The sequence below is a fragment of the Dama dama genome, chromosome 10, assembly GCF_033118175.1.
Source record: "Dama dama isolate Ldn47 chromosome 10, ASM3311817v1, whole genome shotgun sequence".
Lineage (NCBI taxonomy): Eukaryota > Metazoa > Chordata > Mammalia > Artiodactyla > Cervidae > Dama > Dama dama.
In genome coordinates this window covers 21,621,394-21,641,277 of record NC_083690.1, presented here as the reverse complement: position 1 = coordinate 21,641,277, position 19,884 = coordinate 21,621,394, and the positions used below count along the sequence as shown (strand labels likewise).

The 19,884-nt window shown below is 42.5% G+C and overlaps 1 protein-coding gene across 1 annotated transcript in view; it reads right to left on the bottom strand.

Moving 5' to 3' along the window:
* Nucleotides 1-224: 224 nt before the first annotated feature.
* HS3ST2 (heparan sulfate-glucosamine 3-sulfotransferase 2) overlaps nucleotides 225-19,884 on the bottom strand; it is a 109,798-nt gene continuing 90,138 nt past the window's right edge. The window contains exon 2 of the mRNA XM_061153002.1: nucleotides 225-1,626. Coding sequence (XP_061008985.1) covers nucleotides 1,008-1,626 — 619 coding nt within the window. The 3' untranslated portion in view covers nucleotides 225-1,007. The remainder of the gene's footprint in view (nucleotides 1,627-19,884) is intronic.

Here is a 19,884-nt window from a genome sequence, read left to right as displayed (position 1 = left end):
TTAGGTGGAGAGCTGACACCATCAGACTATGTTTCAGGAAGAGGATGCCCCCACAGGTCTCCCCAGCCTTTGTCAGCAAGAACCTCTGCTCCTTCCCCCACCCGCTTGTGTCTCCTCTCACTGCGCTCCCACACCATCCCCAGCACAGCCCCACCTTGCTGGGAGGAACTGGAAGAATGAGCCATGCCCCAGGCCTGACTCACAGAGAAAAGCCCAGCCATAAGGACACGAGAGAGCCGTATTTATTTCACATGGACAAGCATGATTCCATTGCATGCTGAACATGAAAGCTCGCGTGAGGAAAGTACCCGTAACAGCAGAATTATGTGCTTTTGTCCACAGGGAGCAGGGAGGATCACAGGGTGTTTTTCAAAGACAGTTCCCCTTCAAGCAGAGTTGAAACCACAGGCTTTGAAATCACTGGTTTATTTCATCAGCAAAGGGTCTGTCTCCTAAGGGTGGCCAGGAGGAACACTTCCAGCTCCACAATCTCTGCACGAGCTGCTAAGGTCAGGAGGATGAGGCTGGTCCCCATCCATCACCCAGGGCAGCTCCAGAGAGTTAAGCTCAGAAGGGAGGTACATGCCACTCGGAATTAACAAGCCTGCTCCAGGGTGGATGGTGACAGAACAGACTGCTTTGTTCATAGCAACAGAACCATCACCACTTATAATATGTATCTATAATCAGAAGATCTGTGCTTCCTAAAACAATTTCCCAAGGCCTCTTATGGGCTGAAAGGAAACTATTAGGAACTGACTGGACATGCCAGAAATAGATCAACTTTGCCTGGACAGACTGGGGAGAACTAGTGGCAGGGATCCCCCCCCCCCCCCATACACACACACTGGTCTCTTGGCCTTTAACTGGGCTTCCCCATTCCAAGAGGATGGAACCCAAGAGGGGAAGAGGGGCTGCAGCCTGGATTCGCTGAGGGAAGAGGGTCAGAGGCTTTCAGGGCAAACCTCATGGAAGAGACTAGTGGAAGAGCCCTGAATCTCCTTGGCTCATTCCCACCTGAAGTCCTGCCCAACAGTTTCATAAAATTTAATATTATATGGTCTATAAAATTCCCGGAGTTGGTCTATCACTTCAGGGTCGATCTGTACATGAGTTCTGCCTTTGGATTTGCCCAGGCATCGAGGCAGGAGGCTCGATTCTGTTTTTTTCAAGCAAGGGAATCCTTTGGTCTTGTTGAAATAGAAGTGCTTGTCCGTGATGAGCCTCTTGATGCCCAGGAAGTCCTGGACGCGCCCCATCTCGCCAGCCGGGTCGGTGATGAGCCGCTCACCGCTGACGAAGTGGATCTGAGCCAACGGGAAGTAACGCAGCCAGCTCTCCAGGTGCAGAGCGTACATGCCGATGCGGATGGCATTCCAGGACACGTCCACCAGGCCCAGCGTGCGGTTGCGGAACGAGAGGCCCTCGAACGTAGGGATGTCCGGCTTCTTGGAGAGCGTCTGGGTGTAATCCGAGATGGCGCGGGTCACGGGGTTCCGAACGACCACGATCAGCTTGGTGTCTCGGGACATGTTGAAGATCCGGCGAGGGGCCTCTTGAGTGACAAAATAGCTGGGAGTCTTTTCCAGTGTGATCTGACTCTCGAGGGTCCGAGGCATGAGGCTCCTGTGGGGCAGAAATGCACATGATCAGCCAAGGCTATTCTGAGGGCCCCCGGGAGATCACTTCCCTCCACCCAGCTCCCCTGGGGAACCCCGCCTTCTCCTCTGTGACATTTGAGCCTCGCCTGTTCTCATCTGATGAAGCACCTGTTTTAACTCTTGTTGACCCTTTTTTCAAAGTCTTTAACAGTTTAAGACAAGAACCAATCTAAATGTCCATCAGTATGGGTTAGATACATGATGGAATAGCCAATTAATACAGTTGGGTAGATCTGTGTGTACTGTTATGGAATGATTTCCAAGATTTAGTGCTTAAATGAAAAAAGGCAAGACACAGCTTGTTTATCTGGGGAAAGATACCAAGAAACCAATAAAAGTAATTGCTTCTGGGGAGGGGCCTTGAGTGGGAGCAGAGCAGGGAGGTCAGGGATAAATGAGAATTACTTTTTATTGTGTAATCTTTTACACTGCTTGAAATTTTTATTGTGTTTATTACATATTCAAAAAAAAATACAAAGGAAGCCACTGAATATTGTTCTGGCATAAGATACCTCTCCAAATATATTAAGAAAGTCTTTTGGGGAGAGGAAAGGCATGTTTTGTAGGAATAGCATGTGTTTTTGAAACCGAGTTCTGATGTCTTTTCCTGCTGAAATATATCTGAAATATATCCGTGGTAAAAGACTGAAGAAGCACAGAATTTCAGGTGCGGGGAGGGGCTCAGTCGCCCAGTAATGCAACCTCTTGCTGTCTTCTTAATTTCCTGGTTCTGCTTAAGGTTTAAGGGAGGATGGCAGGGCAAGCTGATGTCTCCTTCTCAGGGGTATCTCTTTCAGGTCCTTGTGAAAGGGAACACCTCTGGCTCCCAGTTGCTACTTCTTTCAGGAAGGTTGTGTTTTATCCTTAACTAGTTTTTCTTATATAGTGAAGAATAGAGGTGCCTGGCATGCTGCAGTTCATGGGGCTGCAAAGAGTCGGACACATGACTTAGTGACTGAACAATGACAGCAAAGTTTTTCTTAATCCTGGCTGCACATTAGATCACCCAATTAAAGAAAAAAAAGAAAAAAGGAAGGTGGTTCTTTTGAGGCGCTAGCCTGCCATCTTCTTGATCAGTTGGCCCCCGAATAAAGTTTCTTTCTTGCCTCAGCCCCTCATCTCTCAGATTCATTGGTCTGTCGTGCAGCGAGCAGAGCAAGCTTGGACTCGGTATCAATTTGGCTTAGCCAGAAAGAAGACTTGCTGCTCGTGGCTAACTGATCCTGATCAAGGAATACTGGGGCAAGACCCTAGCAGCAGCTGGGACCATTTGTCCTGAGATTCTTTCCTTCAAGATTCCCTGCAGTGGCCTGGCTGCCCCCCCAGCACTTGGCAGCTGAGAAAAGGAACAGGCAAACTTCTACCAGTTGACAGACTCGGATATTGTTTGTCAAGATTCGTTAACAACAAACCCAGCCCTGCTGAGATAGGTGTTCTGTAATCTCTTCAGAAACTTGATAGCTTCCAACTCAGTTCAAAACTGAGTAACCATCCAGGCGGAGAACAAGATGGCAGAGGAGTAGGTGGACGTGGAGTGCATCTCTTTCCACAGATGCATCAGGAATACACCTTCAGACACAGAAGTACATGCAGAATACCAACTGAGAGGAGACAGGGGTACCTGACCAGCAGAAAATAATAATGTGGACTCACGCAAAACTCAAGCTCAAGCCCTGAACCTTTGGAGTGGGAGCACTGACTCCAAGACCCTAGACTACGAGAGAACTAACCCTAGTGGGTATCAGATAATGAAAACTCACACAAAGGAAACCACTGGAATACAGGACCTGGCATTACCCAGCCAAACAACAAACAAAACAAAAATATAAACCAAATCATCAGCCGACAGGATTACCACCTCACTCACCCTTGCCCATCAGAGGAAAAACAAATAAACAAACAAAAACTCAGCACAAATCTCACCCTATACAGAGCTTACACAAACCACTGGACCAACCTTAGGAGGGCAGAAACAAAAAAGAAGAAAGAATTCAACCTTAAAGCCTGGGAAAAGGAGACCTCAAACACAATAAGTTAAAAAAAAAAAAATGAAAAAGCAGAGAAATGCTACACAAATGAAGGAACAAACTAGTCCAAATAAATGAAGAGGAAATAGGTAAACTACCTGAAAAAGCATTCAGAATAATGATAGAAAAGATGATCAAAAACCTTGACAACAAAATGGAGAAAATGCAAGAATCAATTAACAAAGACCTAGAAGAACTAAAGAATAAACATGCAGAGACAAACAACACAATTACTGAAATTAAAAATACTCCAGAAGGAATCAATAGCACAATATCTGAGGCAAAAGAGTGAATCAGTGAGCTGGAAGATAAAATGGTGGAAATAACTTCTGAAGAGCAGAATAAAGTAAAAAGAATGAAAAGAACTAAACCTCTGGGACAATATCAAATGCACCAACATTGAAATATAGGGGTCCCAGAAGAAGAAGAGAAAAAGAAAGGGTATGAGAAAATTTTTGAAGTGATTATAGTTGAAAATTTCCCAAATATGGAGAAGGAAATAGTCAATCAATCCAAGAGGCACAAAGAGTCCCATACAGGATAAAACCAAGGAGAAACATACCAAGGCACATACTAATCAAATTAACAAAGACTATACACAAAGAAAGAATATTAAAAGCAGCAAGGGAGAAGCAACAAGTAACATAAAAGGGAAACCCCATAGGCTTAACAGCTGATGTTTCAGCAGAAACTCTGCAGGCCAGAAGAGAATGGCAGGATATATTTAAAGTACTGAAAGGGAAAAATCTACAACCAAGCTTACTGTACCCAGAAAGGATCTCATTCAAAACTGATGGAGAAATAAAAAGTTTTTCAGACAAGCAAAAGTTAAGCAGATTCAGTATTATCAAACCAGCTTTACAACAAATGTTAAAGGGACTTCTATAGTCAAGGAATACAAGAGAAGAAAAAAGATCTACAAATCAACCCCAAACAATTAAGAAAATGGCAATAGGAACATATGTATCAATAATTACTTTAAATGTAAATGGATTAAATGCTCCAACCAAAAGACACAGACTGGCTGAATGGATATAAAAACAAGACCCATATATATACTGTCTACCAGAAACCCACTTCAGATCTCAAGACACATATAGACTGAAAGTGAGAGGATGGAAAAATAGAAGCAAAGGAAAGCTAGAGTAGCAATCATCATATCAGACAAAACAGACCTTAAAATAAAGAAGATTACAAGAGATAAGGAAAGACACTACATAATGATCAAGGGATCAATACAAGAGGAAGACATAACAATTGTAAATATTTATGCACCCAATATAGGAGCACCTCAATACATAAGACAAACACTAAAAGACATAAAAGGAGAAATTGACAGTAACACAATAATAGTAGGAGACTTTAACACCACACTCACAGCAATGGACAGATCATCAAAACCGAAAATTAATAAGGAAACACAAGTCTTAAATGATACATTAGATGAGATGGATCTCATTGATATCTTTAGGACATTCCATCCAAATGCAGAAGAATACACCTTTTTCTCAACTGCACGTGGAACATTCTCCAGGATAGACCACATGGGTCACAAATCAAACCTCAGTAAACTTAAGAAAATTGAAATAGTATCAAGCATTTTCTCCAACCACAATGCTATGAGAATAGATATCAATTTCAAGAAAAAACTGTAAGAAACACAAATGCATGGAGATTAAACAACATGTTTCTAAATAACCAACAGGTTACTGAAGAAATCAAAAGGGAAATAAAAAATTTTCTAAAAACAAATGACAATGAAAACATGACAACTCAAAACCTATGGGATGCAGCAAAAGCAGTCCTAAGAGGGAAGTTTATAGCAATACAATCCTACCTCAAGAAACAAGAAAAACATTGACTAGACAACCTAACTTTACACCTAAAACAATTGGAAAAAGAAGAACAAAAAACCCCCAAAATTAGTACAAAGAAAGAAATCATAAAGATCTGAGCAGAAATAAATGAAAAAGAAATGAAAGAAACAAAAGTAAAGATTAATAAAACTAAAAGCTGGTTCTTTGAGAAGATAAACAAAATTGACAAACCTTTAGCTAGACTCATCAAGAAAGAAAGAGAAAAGAATCAAATCAACAAAATTAGAAATGAAAAAGGAGAGATTACAACAGACAAGGCAGAAATACAAAGGATTAAAAGAGACTACTATAAACAACTATATGGCAATAAAATGGATAACCTGAAATAAATGGACAGATTCTTAGAAAAGTTCAATCTTTCTAGACTGAACTGAGAAGAAATAGAAATTATGAACAACCCAATTACAAGCACTGAAATTGAAGCTGTGATCAAAAATCTCCCAAAAAACAAAAGCCAAGGAACAGATAGTTTCACAGGAGAATTCTATCAAACATTTAGAGAAGAGCTAATGACTATCCTTCTAAAATTCTTCCAAAAAATGTCAGAGGAAGGAACACTTCCAAGCTCATTCTGCAAGGCCACTATCACCCTGATACTAAAACCAGACAAAGACAACACACAAAAGGAAAACTACAGGCCAATATCACTGATGAACATAGATGTAAAAATCCTCAACGAGATTCTAGCAAACAGAATTCAGCAACACATCAAAAAGCTCATACACCATGATCAAGTTGGGTTTACTTCAGGAATGCAAGGATTCTTCAATATATGCAAATCAATCAATGTGACATACTATATTAACAAACTGAAATATAAAAACCATATGATAATCTCAACAGATGCAGAAAAAGCCTTTGACAAAATTCAGCACCCATTTATGATTAAAACTCTTCAAAAAATGGGCAAAGAAGGAACCTACCTCAACATAGTAAGGGCCATATATGATAAGCCTACAGCAAACATTATTCTCATTGGTGAAAAACTGAAAGCATTCCCCCTAAGATCAGGAACAAGGCAAGGATGTCCACTTTCACCACTATTATTCAACATAGTTCTGGAAGTCCTAGCTACAGCAATCAGAGAAGAAAAAGAAATAAAAGGAACTTAGATTGGAAAAAAAGAAGTAAAACTCTCACTGTTTGCAGATGACATGATACTGTACATAGAAAACCCTAAAGATAGTATCAGAAAATTATTAGAGCTAATCAGTGGATTTAGTAAAGTTGCAGGATACAAAATCAATACACAGAAATCACTTGTATTTCTATATACTAACAATAAAAACTCAGAAAGAGAAATTAAGGAATCAATCCCATTTACAATTGCAACAAAAAATTAAATATCTAGGAATAAACTTACCTAAGGAGACAAAAGAACTGTACACAGAAAATTATAAGACATTGATGAAAGAAATCAAAGATGACATAAAAAGATGGAGAGATATTCCATGTTCCTGGGTAGGAAGAATCAATATTGTGAAAATGACTACACTACCAAATGCAATCTACAGATTCAATGTGATCCCTATCAAATTACAAATGGCATTTTTCACAGAACTAGAACAAAAAATTTCACAATTCATATGGAAATACAAAAGACCCCAAATAGCCAAAGCAGTCTTGAGAAAGAAGAATAGGAATTGACCTTCCTGACTTCAGATTATACTACAAAACTACAGTCATGAAGACAGTATGGTGCTGGCACAAAAACAGAAACATAGACTAATGGAACAAGATAGAAAGCCCAGAAATAAACCCATGCACCCAAGGGTACCTTATTTCTGACAAAGGAGGCAAGAATATAAAATGGGGCAAAGACAGCCTCTTCAATAAATGGTGCTGGGAAAATTGGATAGTTATGTATAGAAGAATGAAATTAGAACACTTCCTAACACCATACACAAAGAGAAACTCAAAATGGATTAAAGATCTAAATGTAAGACCAGAAACTATAAAACTCTTAGAGGAAAACATAGGCAGAATACTTGATGACATAAAGCAAGATCCTCTATGACACACCTCCTAGAGTAATGTAAATAAAAACAAAAGTAAACAAGTGGGACCTGATTAAACTCAAAACCTTTTGCACAGCCAAGGAAACTATAAGCAAGGTGAAAAGACAACCCTCAGAAAGGGAGAAAATAATAGCAAATGAAACTGACGAAGGATTCATTTCCAAAATATGCAAGCAGGTCATACAACTGAATGCTAGAAAAACAAACAACCCAATCAAAAAGTGGGAGAAAGACCTAAACAGACATTTCTCCAAAGAAGACATACAGATGGCTGACAAACACATGAAAAGATGCTCAACATCTTTCATTAATAGAGAAATGCAAATCAAAACCACAATGAGATATCACTTCACACCTGTTTGAATGGCCATCATCAAAAAGTCTGCAAACAATAAATGCTGGAAAGGGTGTGGAGAAAAGGGAATGCTCTTGCACTGTAGGTGGGAATGTAAATTGATACAGCCACTACGGAAGACGGTATGACGATTTCTTTTAAAACTAGGAATAAAACCACCATATGACCCAGCAATCTCATATTATTTCAATGTGAAAATAAAGGTGAGAACCACCAATACACAACCACCCTTCCCCCACTCCCTATTTATTTGTTTAAAACTGTTTATTTTATTTATTTATCTATTTTTTGTTGTGCTGCACAGCATGTGGGATCTTAGTTCCTTAACCAGGCATCAAACCCATGCCCCCTGCATTGGAAGTATAGAGCCTTAACCACTGGACCATCAAGAAGTCCCACCCTTCACCTATTCCTAACACTATGGCTTTCCAGACCCCACAGCAGGCAGCTTCACAGTCCTATGGAATAGAAGCACCTGGTGTCTAGTCTTCTTTGTCCCAGCCCCATATCTTCAATAACCTGGCCTCACAGGTTGTTGGCCAAATATCTCCATTTTCTTTTCCCTTTTAGCAAACTCTTCCTCATGCCCATATGTTAGGTTTTGTCCTTGGAATTGCCCTAATTCTGAAAAGGTTCACTCTGAAATTCTACTCTAGGGCTATGTCGTGGATTGAATGATGATCTTCCAAAAGATACGTTCACCCAGAACCTATGAATGGGACCTTATTTGAAAAAAGAGTTTGTGCAGAAGGAAGTAAATTAAGGATCTCAAGATGAGATCATCTTGGATTAGGGTTCCTTGTAAGGAATATCCTTAGAAGAGAAGAGAAGGAGAGAAGAGACAGACAGAGGAGATGTGAGGATGAAGGCAGAGCATGCAGTGATATGTCTACAAGCCAAGAAATGACAAGCATTGTTGGCAGCCGGCAGAAGCCAGGAGAGAAGCATAGAGTAGATTCTTCCTCAGAGCCTCCAGGATGAACCAACCCTGCTGACAATTTGCTTTTAAGGATTCTGGCTTCCAAACCTGAAAGAATAAATCTCCATTGTTTTAAGACACCTCCGTTCAGGGTGTTTGTCATGGTGGCCACAGGAAATAAACACAGACCATAACCTTCTTTCTTTCTGTCTTTACCATAGTCTCAGATTCATTGTACCTGATCTTCAAATTCATCTGATTTCACTTTCTTTTTTATTTCACTTTCTTCTAAACCTTCTCTGGACCCAGGAAGCAACCATTTCCATAGCATCATCTTCACATCACCACCATCACCACCACCAATAGTCTCAGAGGACAAGTTATACAAGGGCTCACCTGCCCACCTATGCTCTCAGATCCCTCCCCCCACCCCCTGACTCTCCTGCCTTTCGTACAAACCTCCCATTTCCCCCTTGAATCTTCAAGATCTTTTTGCAACTGAGAAGCTAATACAACCAATATTTTGCTGCTAGGCCCAAAGTCTGTAATAGACCTTGATGGGTTGAAAATTTTAATAGTATTTATTAATACTGAGGATATCATTCTTAGCAAATAATCACAGGTGCACCTGAATAGAATTCTTTGGATTTTCTTAGAAATCTGCCTGTGTTATTTTATGATCTTGGAACACATTGTAATGAGGTGTTGGCCTTAATGACAGAGTAGATGAAATTACATATCTGTGACAGTGCATTTAAATTAAGGGACTTTCCAAGCCTTATGGGGGTATAAGGCCTTCAACACACAAAATTTGACCTGATAAGCCATTAAACATATTTCTTTGCAATATCCTTTTATATGTCAATGAATATCCAACAGAAGAAAACAGGTTGCAGCATTTCCCAAGCTTATCTGGCTAAGGAGCTATGAACTTTTGCCAGGAGTTCCAATTAACACCTCTCTCTGCTACCAGTTTGGAAAATTCTGACCTATTCTAGTGATCTTCAGGATGTCACATCACTCCCCGAGCTGTGCGTTAAAGTGAAGTTCCACCCTTCCTAATTGGCATATCAGCTACAAAACCAAATTACAGTTACTAAGGAGGACATAAACACCACACTGTAAACAATATCATGCACAGATCATTACACCATGCGTCAAACGTGTACTTCAAATTTTCTCTATTCCACCAAAGGACACCTTACATATTTATTTCTCATTAGGTCACTGGAATAGAGGCCTGTGTGATGGTAACACACAGGGAGACCCTATGGATACACACCTCTCTGATCTGTGGTGGGAAGGGGGCATTAGTCTTTTCCTTAAGGCTCATTTTTCCTCCTCATGCCATTGTTCAAATTTTGCTGATGTGTTTCCAGCTGCTAAAAAACAGCTGAACTTTTCTCTCACCCCCATAACCCTTTTAAGCTTCAGTCTCTTTTTGTTTCTGTGTGGCTCTGCAAAAATTACAGAAAGAGTGGCCTAACACTCACCATTTGGACTTACTGCCCATCTGTTATTTTAACCTGCTCAGCAACAATTTCCACCACATCTGGTAGTAGCCCCCAGATTTCTTTTAAAGGAACCACTCCTATTTTGGATAAACTCTTAGCAGTCCAAGGAGAGGGTGCATGACTGACAAAAAGTGTATCATGAAGATGGAAAGTGGACTGAATCTTCCAGTCAGACACAGGAGCTTGGAGGAGCCTCCCCTGCACTCTCTCTTACCAAACCCCTCAGCTCTCTTGGTTCTTGCCCTTTCCCAGACCTGGTTTGCCCACCTTCCTCTGTAGTTCTATAAGTTACTGCACATCTTTCTAAGAGATTTGTTTTACTACTTGAAGTTAATCAGAGTCCATTTCTGTTGCTTAGAACCCAAGAATTCTAATGTGCCTTATACAACCTGGTTTCCTCTCTGTGGAAGCTATGCTGAGCTAAGCTCACCCCCACTTGATTATAAACTGCACAAGGCAGGGCAGGTGCACCTTATTTGCATCTCCTTCTGCAAAGGCTATCATAGCCATGGCACAAGTAAGGTCTCCATCAATATTTCTAAGGCTCACATGAAGCCAACAATCTAATCCAGATATGCACTGGAGCCCTCATCCCCTTTTCACATTCTCAACTTTCTCCAAATCACTGAGAACCTTCCCAGGAGTCTATCTCCCACTTCTCTTATTCTACATGATTTTCCTGGATGACCCCTTTCCTCCTTAGCCTTTAGCACCACCTGGAAGCCGTTACTCCTCACAGGTCTGTAACTGTAGTTCCAAGTTCCCCACACTCTGGACTGGAATGTCCAACTGTCTATGGACAGGATACCTTATCTCGGTAATGAACTTGCCATTTTCCTCCCATGCTTACTTCTCTCTTTTGCCTGTTTTTGTAGATGGTATCACCATGAATCCACTCACAAAGTGTAAAAGCCTCACATCCTTCTTACATCTAATGTCTGTCTTCCTGATAAGTTCTCAAGTCTCCCCCCCATCTCCTGGTCCCATTCATACACCTCAGGCTCATGTCATCTGTTCCTCTGAGAATAGATTTCTCTCTGACCTCCATGCTTCTACTTTCTTTTCCCTTTCAATCCATTCTGCATTCTGTGTCCACCAAGGGAATCATGCTAAAGCAAATCCATACTCTTGCGTAAATGTGACTAATGGGAACCTACTGTATAGTTCAGGGAAACCTACTCAGTGCTCTCTGGTGACCTAAAGCAGAAGGAAATCCAAAAAAGAGGGGATACATGTATATGTAATGGCTGACTCACTTTGCTGTATAGTAGGAACTAACACAACGTTGTAAAGAAACTATATTCCAATAAAAATTTAAAAAATAAAGTGAATGAATGCAGTCACAGACAGTGATAAAATATTTAGAAGAGTCAATACTGAGAGTTGTAAACCTCTTTCTCCATAAGAAGAGAGGCAAGCATCTGCCAAGAATGTTGGGCTCCACGTTTTTTGTGTTTGCATCTTGATTCATAAAATATCTACTGAGAATACAAAAAAATAAAGCAAATCCAATCTTGTCAACCATCAGCCATTCTTCTGAATAAAGCCCATATTCCTTGCCTTGGTACTCAGGGCTGCTGTCTACATTTCCAGAATTAATCTCTTGCCACCTCCTGGAAATCTGATGCTTACAACTATATTGAACACAAAATTCACTCACCAAACACATGCTGTCCTTTCATGTTTTTTTTTTTTTTTTAAGACTCTGGACCATCTTTCTGGTCTCTTTCACCCTGGCAAATATCTACTCACCTTTCCAAATCCAAAGGAAAATTCACACCCTCTGTGAAGGCTTTTTAAAAAATAATTTCATACAAAAACCCTCAAATAGCCAAAACTATCTTGAGAAAGAAGAATGGAACTGGAGGAATCAACCTGCCCGACTTTAGCCTCTACTACAAAGCCACAGTCATCAAGACAGCATGGTATTGGTACAAAGACAGAAATATAGATCAATGGAACAAAATAGAAAGCCCAGAGATAAATCCACACACCTATGGACACCTTATCTTTGACAAAGGAGGCAAGAATATACAATGGAGAAAAGACAATCTCTTTAACAAGTGGTGCTGGGAAAGCTGGTCAAAAGAATGACCACTTACTACTTGTAAAAGAATGAAACTAGAACACTTTCTAACACCATACACAAAAATAAACTCAAAATGGATTAAAGATCTAAATGTAAGACCAGAAACTATAAAACTCCTAGAGGAAATCATAGGCAAAACACTCTCTGACATAAACCACAGCAGGATCCTCTATGACCCACCTCCCAGAATATTGGAAATAAAAGCAAAAGTAAACAAATGGGAACTAATGAAACTTAAAACCTTCTGCACAACAAAGGAAATTATAAGCAAGGTGAAAAGGCAGCCTTCAGAATGGGAGAAAATAATAGCAAATGAAACAACGGGCAAAGAATTAATCTCAAAAATATACAAGCAACTCCTGCAGCTCAATTCCAAAAAAATAAAAGACCCAATCAAAAAGTGGGCCAAAGAACTAAACAGACATTTCTCCAAAGAAGACATACAGATGGCTAACAAACACATGAAAAGATGCTCAACATCACTCATTATCAGAGAAATGCAAATCAAAACCACAATGAGGTACCATTACACGCCAGTCAGGATGGCTGCTATCCAAAAGTCTACAAGCAATAAATGCTGGAGAGCGTGTGGAGAAAGGGGAACCCTCTTACACTGTTGGTGGGAATGCAAACTAGTACAGCCACTATGGAGAACAGTGTGGAGATTCCTTAAAAAACTGGAAATAGAACTGCCATATGACCCAGCAATCCCGCTGCTGGGGATTCACACTGAGGAAACAAGGATTGAAAGAGACATGTGGACCCCAGTGTTCATCACGGCACTGTTTATAGTAGCCAGGACATGGAAGCTACCTACATGTCCATCAGCAGATGAATGGATAAGAAAGCTATGGTACATATACACAATGGAATATTACTCAGCCATTAAAAAGAATACATTTGAATCAGTTCTAATGAGGTGGATGAAACTGGAGTCTATTATACAGAGTGAAGTAAGCCGGAAAGAAAAACATCAATACAGTATAATAATGCATATATATGGAATTTAGAAAGATGGTATGCTCAAACTGCCACACAATTGCACTCATCTCACACGCTAGTAAAGTAATGCTCAAAATTCTCCAAGCCAGGTTTCAGCAATATGTGAACCGAGAACTTCCAGATGTTCAAGCTGGTTTTAGAAAAGGCAGAGGAACCAGAGATCAAATTGCCAATATCTGCTGGATCATCAAAAAAAGCAAGAGAGTTCCAGAAAAACATCTATTTCTGCTTTATTGACTACGCCAAAGCCTTCAACTGTGTGGATCACAATAAACTGTGGAAAATTCTGAAGGAGATGGGAATACCAGACCACCTGACCTGCCTCTTGAGAAACCTGTATGCAGGTCAGGAAGCAACAGTTAGAACTGGACATGGAACAACAGACTGGTTCCAAATAGGAAAAGGAGTACGTCAAGGCTGTATATTGTCACCCTGCTTATTTAACTTACATGCAGAGTACATCATGAGAAACGCTGGTCTGGAAGAAGCACAAGCTGGAATCAAGATTGCTGGGAGAAATATCAATAACCTCAGATATGCAGATGATACCACGCTTATGGCAGAGAGTGAAGAGGAACTAAAAAGCCTCTTGATGAAAGGGAAAGAGGAGAGTGAAAAAGTTGGCTTAAAGCTCAACATTCATAAAACTAAGATCGTGGCATCTGGTCCCATCACCTCATGGGAAATAGATGGGGAGACAGTGGAAACAGTGTCAGACTTTATTTTTTTGCGCTCCAGATTCACTGCAGATGGTGACTGCAGCCATGAAATTAAAAGATGCTTTCTCCTTGGAAGGAAAGTTATGACCAACCTAGACAGCATATTAAAAAGCAGAGACATTACTTTGCCAACAAAGGTCCGTCTGGTCAAGGCTATGGTTTTTCAGTGGTCATGTATGGATGTGAGAGTTGGACTGTGAAGAAAGCTGAGCGCTGAAAAATTGATGCTTTTGAACTATGGTGTTGGAGAAGACTCTTGAGAGTCCCTTGGACTGCAAGAAGATCCAACCAGTCCATCCTGAAGGAGATCAGTCCTGGGTGTTCATTGGAAGGACTGATGCTGAAGCTGAAACTCCAGTACTTTGGCCACCTCATGTGAAGAGTTGACTCATTGGAAAAGACCCTGATGCTGGGAGGGACTGGGGGCAGGAGGAGAAGGGGATGACAGAGGATGAGATGGCTGGATGGCATCACCGATTCAATGGGCGTGAGTTTGAGTAAACTCTGGGAGTTGGTGATGGACAGGGAGGCCTGGTGTGCTGTGATTCATGGGGTCGCAAAGAGTCAGACACGAATGAGCGACTGAACTGAACTGAATGATAACCCTGTATGCGAGACAGCAAGAGAGACACAGATGTATTGAACAATCTTTTGGACTCTGGGGGAGAGGGCGAGCGCGGGATGATATGGGAGAGGGGCATTGAAACATGTAAATTATCATACGTGAAATGAATCGCCAGTCCAGGTTCAATGCATGATACAGGATGCTCGGGGCTGGTGCACTGGGATGACCCAGAGGGTTGGGATGGGGAGGGAGGTGGGAGGGGGGGTTCAGGATGGGGAACACATGTACACCCACGGCGGATTCAAGTCAATGTATGGCAAAACCAACACAATGTTGTAAAGTAAAATAAATAAATTAATTAAGTTTAAAAAATTAAAAAAATGAAAAAATGAAAAAAAAATTTCATGACACTTCCTGAATCCAGCTATTAAGACCTCATCCCATTGTGTAGTACTTGCTAAGTACACATCCATTTATATCAAGAGATCATCAGTATCTTGGGCATGTTTCTTATTCATTTTTGCCTTCTTAGCACAAATCTGGCACAACATAGGTGCTCAATAAATTGATCAAAGATCTAGTGTCAAAGGTAGGTTGCCTGTTGAGGGGTTATCACGAGTCCTCAGAAGTTACCAGAAATTATGACGTTTCTTTTTTTGTCATTCTGGACCTGGGCAGAGGAAGGTTCCAGCAGACACTCCTGGGGTGAGGGGATCACTGTGTCATTTAAAAAATTTCATCATGACCACATGTACTCAGGTTCATGAGCTGAGGAAGAATTCAAGCTTTGCTTCAGCCAAAACTTCCCAATATAAGAAGGTAAAATGAGACTGAAAGGAACAGATCTTGTGCCATTTCTGTTTTGCCATCTGCAATGTCCTTTGCCCAAGTTCCCTCTGATGTTGAAAGAGGACAGGGCTGTGGTCATCTGTAGTGCGGCTGAGAGGGAGGAGGTGGGGAAGTCAAACTGGACGTGATAAATACCCCCACACGTGCTAATGCGGGCTAAGTCACTTCAGTTGTGTCCGACTCTATGCCATCCTATGGACTGTAGCCTGCCAGCCTCTTTTGTCCATTGGATTCTCCAGGCAAGAATACTAGAGTGGGTTGCCATGCCCTCTTCCAGAGGATCTTCCTGATCCAGGGATCAAACCCTCATCTCTAATGTCTTCTGCATTGGCAGGCAGGTTCTTTACCACTAGTGCCACTTGGGAAGTCCCATACCACCAAACCAGAGTAATTAAATCAGAGTCTCTGGGTGGGTGCAGAGGCCTGGGCACCTCTGACTTTAAAGCTCCCCAGCTGATCCCAGGGGCCCCCAGGGCTAAGAACCGTGGTCGAGGACTGCATGTTCCTTTAGCTGCAGAGCCTTCAATCCAGTAGCTCAGAAGTGATTTCTCCTTAGACGAAAAGAGTCTCAGTATATTCAGCTTCCGTGGGTTTAGGGTGCAGCCCAGGAGCCTGCATTTTTAACGAGCCCCTTGCTTCATGACTCATGACCAGAAAAGCTTGGGAAGCGCAGTCTTAATAAAATGCACCCTTGTAAGTAATGTGATCATACTCATTGCTACCTAAGACGTTAAATATTTATTTGAAGGATATCTCTGCCCTCCCCCAGCCCAATCATAGACTGGAAGTTCCAAGAGAAAAGCACTGGTGTCTGTCTTTTTCTTGGTTGTTCTGGCACTTAAGTAGGGACAAAGTCATTATTTGCTGAAGAGAAAAAAAATTAAAAAATAAAGGCAAGGCTTTAGTCTGGAACAATGAGAAAGTAGCACATTTGTGTGTGCTGGTGGAGATCTGTGCCCCAAAGTCCATTTTAGGTCTTCTGCCCGAGGGAAAAAAATCACAGACTTCTGTGTCCCTTACCAAAAGAAGAAAGAAAAAAAAATCCAAATACTGTCTTGTCAGTTTGAGACTCTCTGGAAATGGCATTTTCTGACCCACTCAGTAGAAGAGAGGCAGGTCTTGTGGCCCCACTGTCCACACAGGGATGTGGAGTTGGGGGCTGGCTTACCCCGATTGTCACCAGAAGGGTTCACTGGAAGATTTCCTTTTCTGCTAAATCTGTGCACCCCATGAGTGTGCTCTAAAAGGCCTGGCTGCCTGGGGGACTTTGGTGATTTATTAGCTCCTGGCTGGGCAACCAGGCTCCTTGGGAAAAAAAAAAAAAAATCATTGCTGTCTCCAGAGGGATAATTAGGAGCGGAAGGGGAGGGGAAAGTCTTTGCTGCAAGAAACAGGTTCTTCTAAAACTAAACCTGCTAAGCCCGCTCATCCTCCACGTGCTGGCCAGCGTAGGCACAGCACCTGTGAGCACACACCTGTGTCCCCTCTGGCATCTCAGAACCCCCTCCTTCCAAGTCCTCAGCTCGAATCCTTACACTGATGTGACCTGGGAGGAAAACGCCGAGTCCCAGCTTGAACCCCATCAGTGATTCTTCACTGCTCACAGGATAAAGGCCTTAACAGGATTTAGGTGGCTCTACTTAACCCAGCCCATGGCCATCTTGGGCTCTGGCCAGACTGGACTATTCAGAGTTCTCCCCCGAAACTGCATTTTTCATGCCAGGGGACCTCTGATGTGTCGTGGCCTCTGGGGGAAGCCTCTGTAGCTGGTCAGGCAGAACTTCATGCCTTAGCCCTTAGCTCATCATCACCTCCTCCACCAGAGAGCCTTCTCTGACTGTGCCTTTATTATCTCCCTCTTCCCAGAAGTTAGGTATTTGTTATCCCGGTGATTCCATGGGACTCACTACAGACATAACTCATTTTTTACACATTATCTGTCATCACCCTAGAGTGTTAGGTCACAAAAGGCAGGGCTCACCACCAAGTCTCTGTCGACAATGCCTCTCCTGGGCCTGGTATGCAGCCATGTGCTCATTCATTGGATACACATGTATTGAGTACCTGCTGTATGCCAGGATACAAAGACAGGCATGATCCTTAAGGAGTTGACAGCCTTGTAAACCCGAGGGGTGAGGGCGCTCCCCTTTTCCCAGTGTGAGGGGCTGATGGAACTTGGCTTCCCACTAGGGCTGGTGGCTTCCTCTTCTGCTAGGAGGGGCCATTCTTGAATCCTGTCTCTGACAGTCATCAAGGTCCTCATGGCCGGGGCAGTTGGCTTTCCCCGATAACTCATGTAAACATCTGGCACCTCAGTCCAGCCTGCCTGGTGTCCTAGTAGTTTGACTGTCTCCCAGCTGACAAGGCTGTTCTCACCTCAGCTCTATAAGAAGGGAAGCTGATATAAGTGTCTGAGTACAGTCTCTTCCCTGGAGCATTATCCCCCACGTGGTTCGGGCTCTGGCGTGTTCCCCAGGGTGATGGTGAGAAGACAGGGTAACCCTGCCCGCCTCTTCTACTGCAGGTTTCCCCAGTGGTTGCTATTCTTTCATCTCTACTTTGTGAAATATTGAATTTGTCTTGAGTCCCCCAGGTGCCAGATGGAAACCAGAATAGACTCCTCCTTGCCTGATACATGCACATGGAGATGTTCAGAGGGCAGTGGGCTACTTTAGCGGCTGGTTGTGAGTGTGGGATTTGAAATCAGAGAGCTGAGTGTGAGTTTTGCCATTTGTCAATTGGAAGAAATGGGCGTGTAGCTTCACTTCACATAATGTCCTATAGGTTCACCCATGTCGTCCCAAATGGCAGGTCTTCCTTCTTTTTTTATGACTGAGTAAAATCTGCCAAGCACAGAAAGACAGATACTATATGATTTCGGTTACAGATTGGATCTCTGTGTTGAACTCACAGAACCAGAGAGTAGAATGGCGGTTGCTGGGGGCTGGAGGTGGGGAGAGAGAAATGGGGAGATAAAGGTCAAAGGGTACAAACTTTCAGTTGAAGATGAATAAGATCTGGGGATCTAATGTACAGCCTGGTGACAAGAGTCCACATTCTGGTGTTACATACTTGAAATTTGCTGAGAGAGTAGGTCTTAAGTGGTCTCACTGCTACTGCTGCTAAGTCACTTCAGTTGTGTCTGACTCTGTGCGACCCCATAGACGGCAGCCCACCAGGCTCCACTGTCCCTGGGATTCTCCAGGCAAGAACACTGGAGTGGGTTGCCATTTCCTTCTCCAATGCATGAAAGTGAAAAGTGAAAGTGGAGTCGCTCAGTCGTGTCCGACTGCAGTCCACCGGGCTCCTCCATCCATGGGATTTTCCAGGCAAGAGTACTGGAGTGGGTTGCCATTGCCTTCTCCGAAGTGGTCTCACTACACACACAAAAATGGTAACTCTGTGAGGTGATGGATTTGTTCATTAACCCAATTGTGATAATCACTTCACAATCACTTAGCGTGCATGTGTGCTAAGTTGCTTCAGTTGTGTCTGACTCTTTGCAACCCTAGAGACCGTAGCCCACGAGGCTGCTCTGTCCATGGGATCTCCCAGGCAAGAATACTGGAGAGGGTTGCCATTTCCTCCTCCAGAGGATCTTGCCGACCCAGGGATCAAGCCCCCATCTTTTATGCCTCCTGCATTGGCAGGTGGGTTCTTTACCACCAGTGCCATCTGTGTCTACCATGATGATTTACACCAAAATCATTATGTTGTACACCTTGAAAAAAAAGGGCACCCAGCCTATCTCAGCCAATACACACGGTCTGCTATGGACTGGATGCCTGTGTCCCCTGCCATCCTCATCTCAAATTTATATGTTGACGCCCTAACTCCCAGTGTGATGGTATTTGGAGGCAGGGCCTATGGGAGTAATTAGTTCATAAGAGAGGAGGCCTTAATGCTCTTATAAGAAGTGACAAGGACCTACTGTATTGCGCAGGGAACTCTGCTCAATATTCTGTAACAACCTAATAGGGAAAAGAATGGATACATGTATACGTATAAATGAATCACTTTGTTGTATACATGAAACTAACACAATATTGTCACTCCACTATGAAAGTGAAAGTCGCTCAGTCGTGTCCGACTCTTTGCGACCCCAGGGGCTGCAGAGTCCATGGGATTCTCCAGGTCAGAATACTGGAGTGGGTAGCCTTTCCCTTCTCCAGGGGATCTTCCCAACCCAGGGTTCAAACCCAGGTCTCCCGCATTGCAGGCGGATTCTTTACCAGTTGAGCCACAAGGGAAGCCCAAGAATACTCGAGTGGGTAGCCTACCCCTTCTCC